At 39.9% G+C, this 13623-nt stretch overlaps 1 protein-coding gene across 2 annotated transcripts; it reads left to right on the top strand.

Annotated features, from left to right (window-relative positions):
* The first annotated feature begins 7314 nt into the window (after positions 1 to 7314).
* On the top strand, positions 7315 to 11447 carry LOC105355013 (C-type lectin domain family 17, member A-like). 2 transcript variants are annotated; one of them, XM_011480669.3, is made up of 7 exons: positions 7315 to 7550; positions 7728 to 7838; positions 8062 to 8130; positions 10040 to 10093; positions 10229 to 10380; positions 10849 to 10961; positions 11127 to 11447. In XM_011480669.3, exons 1-7 carry the CDS (start codon positions 7412 to 7414, stop codon positions 11257 to 11259), a joined length of 771 nt encoding a protein of 256 aa, XP_011478971.1. In that variant the 5' UTR covers positions 7315 to 7411; the 3' UTR covers positions 11260 to 11447. The 2 variants fall into 2 exon arrangements, with proteins under 2 accessions (XP_011478971.1, XP_023815530.1); XM_023959762.1 differs by lacking the exon at positions 7728 to 7838.
* Positions 11448 to 13623: the final 2176 nt, after the last annotated feature.

Raw genomic sequence — 13623 nt, 5'->3', positions numbered from 1 at the left:
AGATTTGATTAAGTTCTTCTTTCCTTTCTGTCTCTGTCAGTTCAATGACTGTGTTCATAGAAACAATTTCAAATTTGGCATCAAAATTAATATAAAAATATACATAAACACACACACGAGGATTAAAAATAAAATGAATAAAAAAAACAACAACACATACATCAGCAGTGTGATGTCCTTACACAAAAGTCATTGTTTAGCATGGGGTGGGGGGTTGGAAAAAACCTATATGAGGATTCCACAAGCGTTTGAAGGTTTGTTCTTTTTTTTAACAATAAATGTCAATCTCTCCAAAGTGAGACATGTCATCAATTCTTTCGTCCACATTGCCGTTGAGGGTGTGTCCATACTCTTCCACAACTTTCCAATAATTCTTTTTGCTTGTAAAAGTCGATGAGCAATGATTGTTTCTGCGTTACAACAAAGTGTTGAGGATATTTATCTAACACACACAATCTAGAACACAATGGAACATTCCTTCCAATTGTGTGACCAAAACATCCAGTTCCACTCACTGGAACTGGATGGAGTTCCATCCATGGGGGGCCGTCTGGCCCTGGTGCCTTACCACTCTGCATGTTTTAGATCACCTCTGAAATTTCTTTGTAGTTAAATTGCATTCCTGATGTTTTTTTGATAACGTTTGGAGTTTCAACTTATTTATAAAGTAGTTTTGATTTAGCCAATGATTTGAACATTCAGACGCATATAGTAGCTCCTAAAAGCTCCTAAATGTGATGAATCTCTGCTGGATTTGTACTTATGTCACCTCCAGATCTTTTGATGCTGTTGATGGCTCTGTCCCGTTGTTGTTTCCTGATTCACCAAGCCATTAGTTCTCCACATTTTCCCCTTGATCATAGTAAGATTTTTTCAGCTACGTTAAATTTTTTACTTCTTTGTCCACGGACAATTTCTTCTATGTATTTGACTCATAGAATTTGTAGTTCTTTGTTCTTATCCTGACTATAATTACAGTATAATTCTTGTTCCATGAGTGTAATTTGAGATTTCAGTGTAATTTGAGATTACAGACCGAATCTTCCGGCACTTGGAAAGATCTCAAGAGTGATTTCCAAGCAGATTCAGAAACCCGTGTTTCCAGAAACTTTACCTACAAATAAAGACTTTGTTTGCAGTTCTGTACATCCAGATCAGTGGAGTTTTAACAAAAACTTCAGCTCTTTCACAAATTCAGTTCAATTCATAAACAGCCATGTTTCACAACAGCGTGTTTGAAGGTCTTGGAGCTACCAGCTCGTCAACTAAATTGCAAGCAGAGACTCAACATCAAGATCAAACCAGAATCTTGGACGTGGAAAAGCAAAATGAGGAAATGGTCCAGGAAATGGAAAAGCTTCAGGACAAACTTCTTGCTTTGTCAGACAGAAAAGCCAAGAATAAGCCTGCAGGAGACCACCTCAAAGCTGCCCAGGACCAAAACTCAGTCCTCAAAGAAAAGCTTCTGCAACTTAAATTAAAGCTACAAAAAGAGGAAGCTCTCCTGAAGGACATTTCTCCTCAAGATCCCTTCCATCCTGATCAGATCGAGGAGATAAAATGTGACATAAATTCCCTCAGACAGGAACAGGAAGTCCTTCTAGAAAAACAAAGGGAGATGGAAAAGTCAAAATCAGAAACTCAAGCGCTGCTAAAAGAATTCCATCAAGTGATTAAAAATGTTGAGAATTTGAAAAAGAAAAACTACGACCTGAGTTGGGACCTCATGGTGCTTAACGTGGACATCTTTGAGTTTCAGCAACTACCACACAAGCTTCAAGCTGCAAAAAAAGAAGAGGAAACTGCAAGGAAGGAAAAGTCCCTTCTGACTCAGCAGGTTTCACAATGCAGATCCCAGATCCAACAAGAGCTAGCTCTTCTGATGGCCACTCTGGACATTTCTCCTGATGATCTGCACAAAGAATACCAAGATCAGATAAAGGCCTTGCAGAAGCAAAACACAGTTCTCCAGAAAAACTTAGAAGAGCTCAAACGCCATCAAGACTCTGCAATGAGGAGGGATTTGTCCAACCTTGAAGCCCAAAAAAGCCACTTGGAGAGTCAATGTGAGCACATCCGGGAGGTGATTCAGATCCACAGCCAACAGTAGGATGGAGAACTGGTCTATCCTGAACAGATAGAGGAGTTAGAAAGTGACATAAATTCCCTAAGACAGGAAAAGGAAAACCTTCTGGAAGAACAAAGGGAAATGTAAAATTCTAAATTGGAAACTCAAGTGCTGCTAAAAGAATTCCATCAAGTGAATTCTAATGTTGAAGATTTAAAAAAGATAAACTACGACCTTAAATGGGAACTCATGGAGCTTCACGTGGACATCTTTGAAGAACAACGAATATCAGCCAAGCTTGAAGCTTCAAAAAAAGAACAGGAGTTTTTACGGAAGGAAAAAGCAGTTCTGGCTGAGCAGATAGCAGAATGCAGATCCAAGATCCACCAGCAGATATCTGTTCTGAACCAGCCTCAGAGCCCTGCTAAAAACTGGTCAAGTCAGATCCCCAGACCCGTGTCTGTGAGAAAATCAGAACCAACGCTGGTTTCCATGGATACTGGAAAGACCCAACAGCCTCAGAGTCCTGCTAGAAACTTCCCAAGTCTGATCCCCAGATCAGTGTTTGTGAAAATACCAGAACCAAAGCAGGTTTCCATGGATACTGGAAAGATCCAAAAGCTCCCAGTTCTTTTGAAGAAACGTCGGTGTTCTCCTGAAAACCACCCAAGTCCTTCAGAGCTGCTCTTAATGGATATTGGAAAGACCCAGCAGCCAAGAATTGTGTTGACCAGGCCTCAGAGTCCTCCTGCACTTAAACTTCCAACTTTGATGCCCAAACCTTGGTTAATCAAAGAATCAAGACATGCTAGGCAGGACCTACTAGTCTTCACAGACGTTGGAAAGATCCAGCAGCTGAAAGCCAATGAGGACGAGCTTCAGTTTCCTCCAGGAAAACTTCCTCCTTTGACACCCTCACCTCCATTAATGGACAAACCAAGACCTAAAAGCAGTTTCCAAAGATGCTTTAAATTCCCAACCACCGAAAGCTAAGGTGAGGAGGTCCCCATGTGCTTCAGCTAAGGAGCAACACCAGCAGAGACAGAACTTTACTGTTTTCTCTGAGACTCTACAAATCTTTATTGGCCATCAGGAGTGTGTCCGGTATGTGCTTGGATTGGATCCAGAAAACCAAGCAACATTTTACATTTTGTTTGTTTGTGATGCTTTACTTTTTTTCGTTTTTCAATTTTATTTGTTTTGTTTAGTTTGTTTGTTTTAGTTTCTTTTTTAATGATGGTAGACATGTATCCTTAAAAAAATGTATTTTATTCTTAATTCTAATTTAAACTCGCTCTTATAGCAAAGAAAAAAATGTGTCTGTTCTGCACAATCAAAAGCCTGGAAATATGTCCAAATCTGTTCATGTGACTCTTCTAAATCAGAATCATACTAAAATATGAATATGTTTATTGTAGACTGTAGATGATCTTTTTAAAAACTGTGCCGCAGGGTTGTAAAAGGTTTAGAAAAGTCGGGTTTGGATTTTAATTAAAGTTGAAATGTCTGTACGTCTTGTGTAAAATGAGTTCCCAAAAAAAGCCAGAAAAAAAGGGCTGCACGTTGGTTCGTTGGGTCAATTCTGTTGCCTGACAGACCCGTGTCTGCGTGGGTTTCCTCCGAGTGCTTCGGTTCCCCCCACTTATCCAAATTGGCTTGTGTTGTATAGATAGTTTAGAATTTTCAAAGTGTTAGCAGCATTATCTCATTGTTTCCCAAACCAGCACGTATCTGCACCCGATAAGGGACTCAGTCGAACCAGACGTCTGCTCAGATAATGCAGAGTTTATCAACCCTGGTCCTCAGGAAACACGAGGACTGATTGAATCCCTTGTCAGGTGCAGAAAGACAGAGTTTAGCTTAAACTGATCAATCATTTATCCACAGTCTCTAGAAAATCAGTCAGTGAACTTAGCTAGAAAAAATGGGGCGGCACGTTGGTTTGTTGGGTCAATTCTGGTTCCTGATGGACCCGTGCCAGCGTGGGTTTCCTCCGAGGGCTTCGGTTCCCCCCACCTCTTTAGAAGATCCATTCTGTGGTTCCTAATAGCTTAGGATCTACTAGAAGAGTCACAGACGATGACTTCCAGCTTTTTTGTTGTGCAGGACGACTACCCAACTCAAAACAAAAAATGATAACATTTGGCCCCAAAAAATCAGTGCCACTAAATTCTTAGTTCCAAATGAAAAGAGCGGCCTGCGGGTTTCCTCTGAGAACTACTGTTTTCCCACCCTAATTGTTAGTGATTGGCTTGTGACTGAAAAATTCCCCCTCCCTGAGTCGCCACCTTATCGTGGTGGAGGGGTTTGAGTGCCTGAATTTTACCCCCAGGAGCAACTTTGTCAAAGGCATCTGCCCTGCTCCTAACAGAGGCAGGGCAGATGCCCCATCAGATGAAGATTTGGACTTCCAGTGGGTCCAACCCTTCATCTGATGGTGCAGCTCCTGGGGGGGTGAGGCAGGACTAAGGGCGATTCAAAGAAACCTCATGAATACAGGAACAATAAAGATCCAGTTTCTGGGTCTTAAACTAAAGTCACACATAACATAAAAGTCATGTTTTGAAGTAGTTTATTGTTCCAAAAGTACAAGTTCAAACAAAACTCATCTCGGAAAATGAAAACATGCATCAAAACACACAAATTAACCTTTACTTTGAAAATTTAACAAATGGATGAATCCACAGGTTCTTAACCTTTTGGCTGAGGTAGAGCGGTCAACCTCTGATCAAAGGTCACAGGTTTGGTTACAGACCCACTTCAATGAAGTGGACTCCAGGTAGGCATCCGGACCAGTTGTCCGAGCCGCCTCAACTGGCTCCTCTCAATGTGGAGGAGCAGAGCCTTTACTCAGAGTTCTCTCCAGTAGACTGAGCTTAAGCCAACAGGACAATATTGTCTGCAGAGAGTGGTCCCCAAACCGGTCCCATCTGCTTAACCTCTCGACCCTTTTCCTGTTTCATGAAACTCTGCATATGGATCTACCTGCCTCCGACTGCTTGTTACTGAATGCTTCACCTGACACGGATCCAGCAGAGGGAGTGTCCAGCCCTACCAACCTGCATGGATTTGCAGCTATGTTTTTAGATCACTGATGTCAGCGTCTCACCGCAGCTACCCAGGCCATCACAACACACCTTCAAGCTATCCAGGCAGCCAGCATCTATCATCCCACTCCAGCTTCGCCTGCTATGGCCCCGATGCTCCCATTAGGCACGGTTCCTCCATGTCCCACTTCTGGCGCTCTGGGTGGTCCCCGGCTCTCGCTGCCCAACAGGTTTAGTAGAAACCTGAAACCTGAACACTGCAACATGTTTTTGATGCAGTATGAGTTGTTTTTGCTGCCAAAACCACACCTTTACCCCACTGAGGAGGCCAAGGTGCTCACTACTCCCTTTTCATTATTGTCAGGTGTAGATGTATAATAAATCTAAAAGGGGCGGGGCCTATTTACACACACCCAAATGGTACAAACATACCTGTTGGCTCCACACAGGTTGACCTTGCATTAAGTTACTCAGGCCCTGAGTAATAATGAAACAAAAGATAAGCCAAAATACTTTTTTTTTTTCTTTCATGTTAATTGATATAAAGTTCTTAGAAATATTGATAGTATTTTGTTCTGACGTATCTAGTGAATGACCCTGGGAGTATTTCAGGCAGGCAACTCAAGCAGTGCATTTACCTGGGAACTCCTACCTGCGTGCAGTTCAGTCTAATCCAGTGTTTTTCAACCTGTTTAGAGCCACGGCACACTCTAACCTTGACAAGAATCCCGCAGCACACCAGCATCCAAAAAGTTTTTTAAAAAGAAGGAGAAACTCATAGTCCGTATTGATCTACCGTCCCTCCACAATCTCACATGCATTTTTGTGACAATTATTGTGGCAGAAAAAGCTGGAAGTAGTTTGAAGATTTAAAAACTGTTTAATGTGTGTTCGTTGTGGTTTCAAGACGTTTAACAAGGACGACTCATTGTGCGCTGAGACGCTGTCCCTTTAACCCAATGCATCATGGGAGATGTAGTGTGAAATACCAGATTCTATACCTGATTTTGTGGAAAGCTACACCGCTAAAGACGAGCTTTAGCTGGTATTTGTGTTGGAACTGAGAGACTTTATGAGCTAAATCGGAACAAGGAAGTGAAGACTTTAACCACTTCTGATTGGTCAGACTGATGACGTATGATTAAGCCTCCAAGAATGATTGGTGGAGACAGTTAAAGGGGCGGGGCTTTTCAGAAAACAGTTATAGCTGCCACTAAATCACAGTACCGTCATTTTAATCAAAATGTCTTTAATAGAATCAAATAAACACAGAAAAAAATCTTTTACGATCTCTCATATTCTAACTACTAAGTGTTTTATCAGGGCCTGTTTGGATGAACACAGAGCTGATATCCTGGAGATGGTAAATGTTTTTAGATCAGTTAATGAGGGCAATTTCCCACTGCACACCTGACCATCTCCCATGGCACACTAGTGTGCCGCGGCACACTGGTTGAAAAACACTGTATTAGAGTAGTTGTGTAGAATGGAAAGCTGGAAACTGGTTGGTTTAATGAGGTTAAAAGGGGTCTCAGTTTCTGTTCTCACTAACTTTGCTGATGTTTTCTCTGATTCAGAAAGAGTTAGCACAGATGCAACACTTTTTATTCTGTCTTTTGTTGAGAAAGGGGAACTCACACAGGGTCAGAAAAGAAAAAACTCAAACGAATATTATAAAATTATATTCATGTCATAAAGTTAACTGTAACTGTATCTTAGTATTTGAATTCTTTCAGTCTTTGTGGATTGATTTACTCAGACAGCAGAACATACAAGTTCCCTCCAAAATAAATGACGCAGCAGATTTACTTGCAGTTCTGTAGTCGAAGAACTTTGTTTCTCAACAGGAACTAAGTACTGCTGAGCAGGAGAAGAAAGGAACATGTGATTGAAACTTAAGAAACAGTTTTGATTTATTCATCATTTTACTTTGTCGTCTAATGTCTGCATTTGGGAGGATTCATAAAACACATAGACCCTCTTAATGTAGTGTCATGTGAGGAAAATAGTTTATTTTACTGTAATGAAATCACCTCATTATAACTAAAGTTGTAAAAAAGATAAATACAATATAATAATTTAATAAAGAAGTTGATTGTTCATGAATCTTTGTATTGAAGTTCTTCCAGTGGTTGGATTGAATTGAATGGGAGTCTCTCTGCAGCATCAGTGCATGAAAGAGTGAATGACGTGAGTGGAGTTTGTTCTGCTGCTACTTCCTGAATGTTTGCAGTTCAGAGCTGACTGCTTTCATCAGGAAACAGTGAAGTCTGCTCAGTTAGTTTGATCTCTAAAGATGTCCACACAAACTGAAGCTGCAGCAGATTGGAGAGTGAAATTTAGCAGAAATCTTCATCCAGATGGAAGAGAACAAAGTGAGGTGGAGATGTTAGATGATGAAGAGCAGCACTCTGATCATGGATTCCAACAAACTGGTGAGCAGAAAAACTTCAGACTAAATACTACAATATTATTTCATACCAACCTCAAATCATTTGGACCAAACCACTGTTATTTCTATGATATTTGGATTATTCAGTTAAACAATGGCATTTGGAAATGTAGATTTTTTTTTAGTAGAATTCCAGCAATAAACAAAATCTAATTTTTAGAAAATCAGAAGCAGAAGAATCTTCAAGCTGAGAGAAGAAACTGTTTCAGAGTTTTCAAGTTTTCTCTGGGAGTTTTCTATTTTCTGATTCTGGCTGGACTCATGACTCGCAGTAAGAATTTAACATTTTATTTCTAACATCTAATATTCAGTTTTAGGTAATTCTATCTTTTTGTGGGTTTTAAAATATTTGTTTTTGTGAAGTTAGTTTTCTTTAAGATACAGAAGAAAAAAAAACACTAACAGTAATTTTATTGTTACCATGACAACAATGTCTTACAAAAGTCATGAAATAACGTCTCTTGATTCTAATCATATAAGTGATTCTGTTACAGACCTTCTGGTGTCTTTGGAAAACAACAGACTGAAAAGCAGTAACAATGACCTGCAGACTGAACTTTCAGGTAAAAATTTCTGTTTTTGGGGTGTTTTTTTTTGTTCCTCTTTTTTTTAAACTTGTTTGAGTTCAACCTCGAATAGACTGTTATAAAAATAAAAGTTATTTGAGTGATGTGGGGGTAATTCCAGTTCTGGTCCAGGACTTCTGGTTCTGGACGTTGATGTCTGCAGCCAGGTCCTCTTCACCATGACAGCAAAACATGAGGCTCAGTGTTTTGCCAAAGGACACTTGAACACATGTGCAGGCAGATTGGGAATCAAACCTGCCTAAACTGATCCACCTCTGCATCTTAACCAACCCCCCACTGTTACGGCTGTGGCCTTAATATTGTTTTATTTGTATATTTGGAGTTTTTCTGTACCTGTTTTCTTTGGTTTTCCGCTGCAGTGGGAGGTTCTGTCTTTATTTTTTCTGTACTAAAAGTCCGCAGAAATCGCCTGGACAGGGGAGTATTCTGTGGCCTCGAGCATCCAGTGTGAGGCGATTCCGTGGTTCTTAAAAATCCAACACACAATATCCCTTGACATTGATGTTGGTGAACATTTTCCGATCAAAAAACATGCCTATTGTGTTAACCCAACCAAACGTTCACAGCTTCAACAGGAAGTTAAATACCTGTTGGAAAACAGATTGGCTATACCTAGTTCCAGCTCCTGGAGTTCTCCCTGTCTGCTTGTACCCAAGCCTGACAAAACCGTTCGATTTTGCACAGATTTCAGAAAGGTGAATCAAATCACAAAACCTGACTCATACCCTCTACCACGCATGGAAGATTGTGTTGACCGCATTGGTTCAGCATGTTTTGTTACCAAATTAGTTCTGCTAAAAGGCTATTGGCAAGTTCCACTGACTCCTCGTGCATCCGAAATATCTGCTTTCGTTACTCCTGATCATTTTTTGCAGTACACTGTCATGCCTTTTGGTCTTAGAAATGCACCTGCCACTTTCCAACGTCTCATGAACAAAGTTCTTTCAGGAGTAAAGAACTGTGAAGTCTACCTTAATGATATTGTTGTTTATTCTAAAACCTAGAAAGAACATTTAAAACATTTGACCAATGTTTTTGAGCGGCTCAGTAGAGCTTCACTCACCTTGAACTTAGCCAAATGTGATTTTGGTAAGGCTACTGTAACCTACTTGGGGAAAGAAGTAGGTCAGTGTCAAATTCGTCCTCTGATTGCAAAAGTTCAGGCTTTCCTCGATTTTCCTGCTCTTCAGAACCACAAAGAACTCCGACGTTTCTTAGGAATGGCGGGGTACTACCGAGGTTTCTGCTGTAACTTTGCAGATGTTGTGGATCCCTTAACAAGCCAGACTAGTGTCCGTAAACCTTATGTTTGGTCACCTGAATGCCAGAATGCATTTAACTCTGTCAAAGCTCTTCTTGGCAGTGCCCCTGTCCTGGCTGCTCCTGATTTTGAGCGTTCCTTCAATTAGAAGTCGATGCCAGTGATTGTGGTGCTGGGGCAGTTCTGCTGCAGGAAGATGAACATGGTGTTGAGCATCCTCTGTTATTTTTCTAAGAAGTTTACCATTCATCAAATACGGTACAGTAAAATTGAGAAAGAAGCTCTTTCTTTGTTGCTGGCACTCCAGCACTTTGAAGTTTACATTGGTTCTAATTCCCATCCGAATACAGTTCACACTGACCACAACCCTCCAGTTTTTTTGAAAAGGATGCAAAACTTGAACCAGAGACTAATGAGATGGTCACTGACGGTTCAGGATTTTAATCTTAATACTAAACACAAAAAGGGAGCTGAGAATTCGGTAGCGGATGCTCTTTCGCGCAGCATCCACTCAACCTAAGCGATGGCTTCTGGGGGGGCAGGAGTTTTCCCTTAGGTTGGGGGGTGTTACGGCTGTGGCCGTAATATTGTTTTATTTGTATATTTTATTCTACTGTCTTTCAGGCATCAACAAAACTCTTTGGGATGAAATAAAACAGCTGAAAAATCAGATTGAAGGTGAGAAAAGACTTAAAACTAATGGATTATATCAGTTTGTTTGGATCATGTTTACCTTTGAACTTAACTCAAAAGTTTTAGTAGAAAATACAGATGAAACCAGAAAGTAAACCCAGCAGTATTTGTGTTTATCAGTCTATGAAGGAAAACGGTGTCCTGATTCATGGATGAGATTTGGATGCAGCTGCTACTATAAATCTACTGAGAAGAAAACTTGGAATGAAAGCAGGGATTTCTGTCAGGAAAATGGATCTGATCTGGTGGTGGTGAACAGCAAAGAGGAACAGGTGGGTGTGTTCACACTAGTTCCTTCCAGCTTCTTGTGTCTTGGATTCTCCACCTGTATGTGTGCTGCTGTTGTCTGGATGCTGATGGATTCCAGCTGAAATTCTCCTCAACAACTCAGATTTCATGTTTGTCTTTCAGCAACATTTCAAAGAAACGTTGTGATGGAACACAGAAACTATTTTTCCCACTTCTAATGTCTTCAATTCCAAATAGGCTAAACTGGGATTCAGTAGAAATGGACTGTTGGCCCTGAAGACAAAATAAGAAGCAAAAACTAAATGAACAGAAATCTGCATCAAAGAAAGTCAGATTTTGTTCCTCAGATGAACTTTCTCTCAGTTTTTAGGACAATTATCCAGAACAGATGAATCCTAAAGACCAGACATTTTTTTACTGGACATTTAGTGTGAAAGGAAACCAAGATGGAGAGAATGTATTAAGAAAGAACATTTTCTTTTGTTCACTAGGATTTTCTTTCTACATTGGAACCAACATCAGAATCCTGGATCGGTCTGTTTGCTGAATGGTCATCAGATAAATCTGAATGGAAATGGGTGGATGGATCACCACTAACAGAAACGTAAGACTTTGTTTCTTTTACTACGTTACTAAATTCATTCTTTATGACTGAGCCTGATTGTAAATGTGTGAAATCTTTTAAAAACTACAGAAAATGTAACATCCTAATTCAGACCAGTTTATGAACTGAATTTAGACCAGAGGTAAACAGATTGTTTTATCACAGGTTCTGGGATGAGAGGATTTCAGAAAATCCGTACAATGTCTATGCAGTGACCTTATGTGCTGATAGGACATGGACACAACAGAACAGAGGATTCAACAAAAACTGGATCTGTGAGAAATACATAACATTCTGAATCTATTTGTTCCTGAGCTGTGCATTAATTTAACTGTTTAGTAATGTAACTACAAAAATGTTTTATCTTTTTTTTATTTCTTTTTGTTGACTTCTACAAAATAGTGCCTAAAGGAAGGTTGTATTTTAGTTTCTGGTGAATTGTTCAGAGAAATGAAGGTGTCATCTATCAACAACTTCATCACATTTCAGTTAAAAATGACTCAGATATACAGGAAACTGTAATAAATGACATGAAAACGAGCTAACTTAGAGCAGCAGTTCAGACTCAGGTTTGGTCTGTAGCAAATAACAAACAGCTTCCACAAATTCAACTGAAAAGTTTTATCTAGAATGGGAAGTAAATGTTTGGAACATTCTTTCGTTATTTTCTAATGATTTTGAGTCTTTATTAAAATAATTTATGATGGAAAAGTGTTCTTTGTCTTAATTTATTCCTGGTTCTGTTTTAGGTCTCTGTATTATTTTTTAAAAATATATTTATCATTGATTTTTCTTTGACACAGAACTAAATATATGAGAGGTAGCATGCATGTACAATCAAAGTTAAAAGTTTATTTTTTACATTCAATTCTGCAAAAGCTTTTAAGCCAAAAGAATAATTCTAACATTTAGATTGGTGTAAAGCATTGCAGATTCTTTGTCATACTCAAATATTTATTTTCCCCAAACAAATAAACATAAAATGTTTATTTTTTTCATAATTTATTCTTTTCTTATGTATTTGTACTGTGGTGGGTTTCAGGCCGTTAGCAGAGATGCGTCATTTATTTGAATGTTTTCGAAGCGATGAGGTCATCTTTTACTAACATTGTTTGATGCAGAAATGTGTAGTATAGTCATTTTTGTGTCTGCAGTGTTGTAGCACCAAGCAGAATGGTTGATCTGCTGCTCCAGTAAACCCCTTGTGCTATCTTAGATGACCCCACCCTTACATTGACGTGTTCTCCCTACCATGACAAAGGTGGATAAAGGTGCAAAGATTTCATGTAATCCACGGACACCAGTGAAGATCACAAATCATTGAAGAAAAAAGGTTCAGCGCACTGTCTAGTGGGTCTAGATGACCCAACTCCCAACGTTAAAATGCCTAGGATAGGACAAGGGATAATGAGTTTTATTGGCAGGTTGGTTGGAAAACATGTTGGACACCGGCTCTGGATTCTGACAGGATTCTGACACCCCTGGTGTACAGTCTACAGCAGACGTGGGCACTGAGGGCCGCATTCCTGCATGTTTTCCAGCATACCCTGCTCTGGCATGTTCTAATTGGCTGGACACACCTGAACCAGGTAATCAGCCATGAGTAGGGCAAGACCATCTGGAAATCATGCAGACACACCGGCCCTCGAGGCCTGGAATTGCCCACCCCTGGTCTACAGGCATTAAAAATGAGTTTCGAATCATTTTGTGAAAGGCATATGACTTTAGGCTGAAAACCTTTTTTCATTTTCTATTGATAAAAACTGAAACTGAGTCCCACAGAACCCAAAAACCACACAAGTGTGAAGTCATGTTTTGTTTCATGTCATGTTTCTGTTTTCTGTAGTTTTCCCTCAGTTTTTGTCGCATCAGGTTTCTGTTCTAATTTTTGGTTTCTTTGAACTACAACTCAAAGAAACCGGTCCAAGATTCTATGTAGTGTGTCATTGCCGTCTGCCTAATATTTATAAAATTACTCCAGCTAAAGAGCCAAAATGTGGTGTTTATGTTGCGTAACCCTTGTGCTATCCTAGGCACTTTACAATGGGGAGTTGGGTCATCTAGACCCACTAGACACTCTGAACCTGTTTTCTTCAATAATTTATGATCTTCACTGGTGTCCATGGATTACATGAAATCTTTCCACCTTTATCCACCTTTGTCATGGTAGGGAGAACACGTCAAAGTAAGGGTAGGGTCATCTAAGATAACACAAGGGTTTAGTGGTCTAGTGCAGTGTTTTTCAACCAGTGTGCCGCGGCACACTAGTGTGCCGTGGGAGATGGTCAAATGTGCCGTGGGAAATTGCCCTCATTAACTGATCTATAAACATTTCCCATCTCCAGGATTTCAGCTCTCTGTTCATCCAAACAGGCCCTGATAAAACACTGAGGAGTTAGGAATATAAAAGATCGAAAAATACCTTTTCTTTGCGTTTATTTTATTTTATTAAAGACATTTTGATAAGAATGACGGTACAGTACTGCGATTCAGCTGCACCTTCGGCTGTATTTTGGAAAAGTCCCGTCGCTTTAACCGTCTCCACCAATCATTCTTGAGGAGCTTAATCACATGTCATCAGTCTGACCAATCAGAAGTGGTTAAAGTCTTCACTTCCTTGTCCCGATTTAGCTCGTAAAGTCGCTCAGTTCTAACAAAAATA

Source organism: Oryzias latipes, chromosome 11 (genome assembly GCF_002234675.1).
Source record: "Oryzias latipes chromosome 11, ASM223467v1".
Lineage (NCBI taxonomy): Eukaryota > Metazoa > Chordata > Actinopteri > Beloniformes > Adrianichthyidae > Oryzias > Oryzias latipes.
The sequence above is the reverse complement of the archived record's forward strand: the minus strand, read 5'-3'. Positions and strand labels throughout refer to the sequence as shown.

Excerpts from the sequence above, each read along its gene's own strand:
- LOC105355013 (XM_011480669.3), top strand. The coding sequence starts at position 7,412 with ATGTCCACACAAACTGAAGCTGCAGCAGATTGGAGAGTGAAATTTAGC. Across the intron at positions 7,551-7,727 it reads TCATGGATTCCAACAAACTG|AAAATCAGAAGCAGAAGAAT; the intron begins GTGAGCAGAAAA and ends TCTAATTTTTAG. Across the intron at positions 10,962-11,126 it reads GGATCACCACTAACAGAAAC|GTTCTGGGATGAGAGGATTT; the intron begins GTAAGACTTTGT and ends GTTTTATCACAG.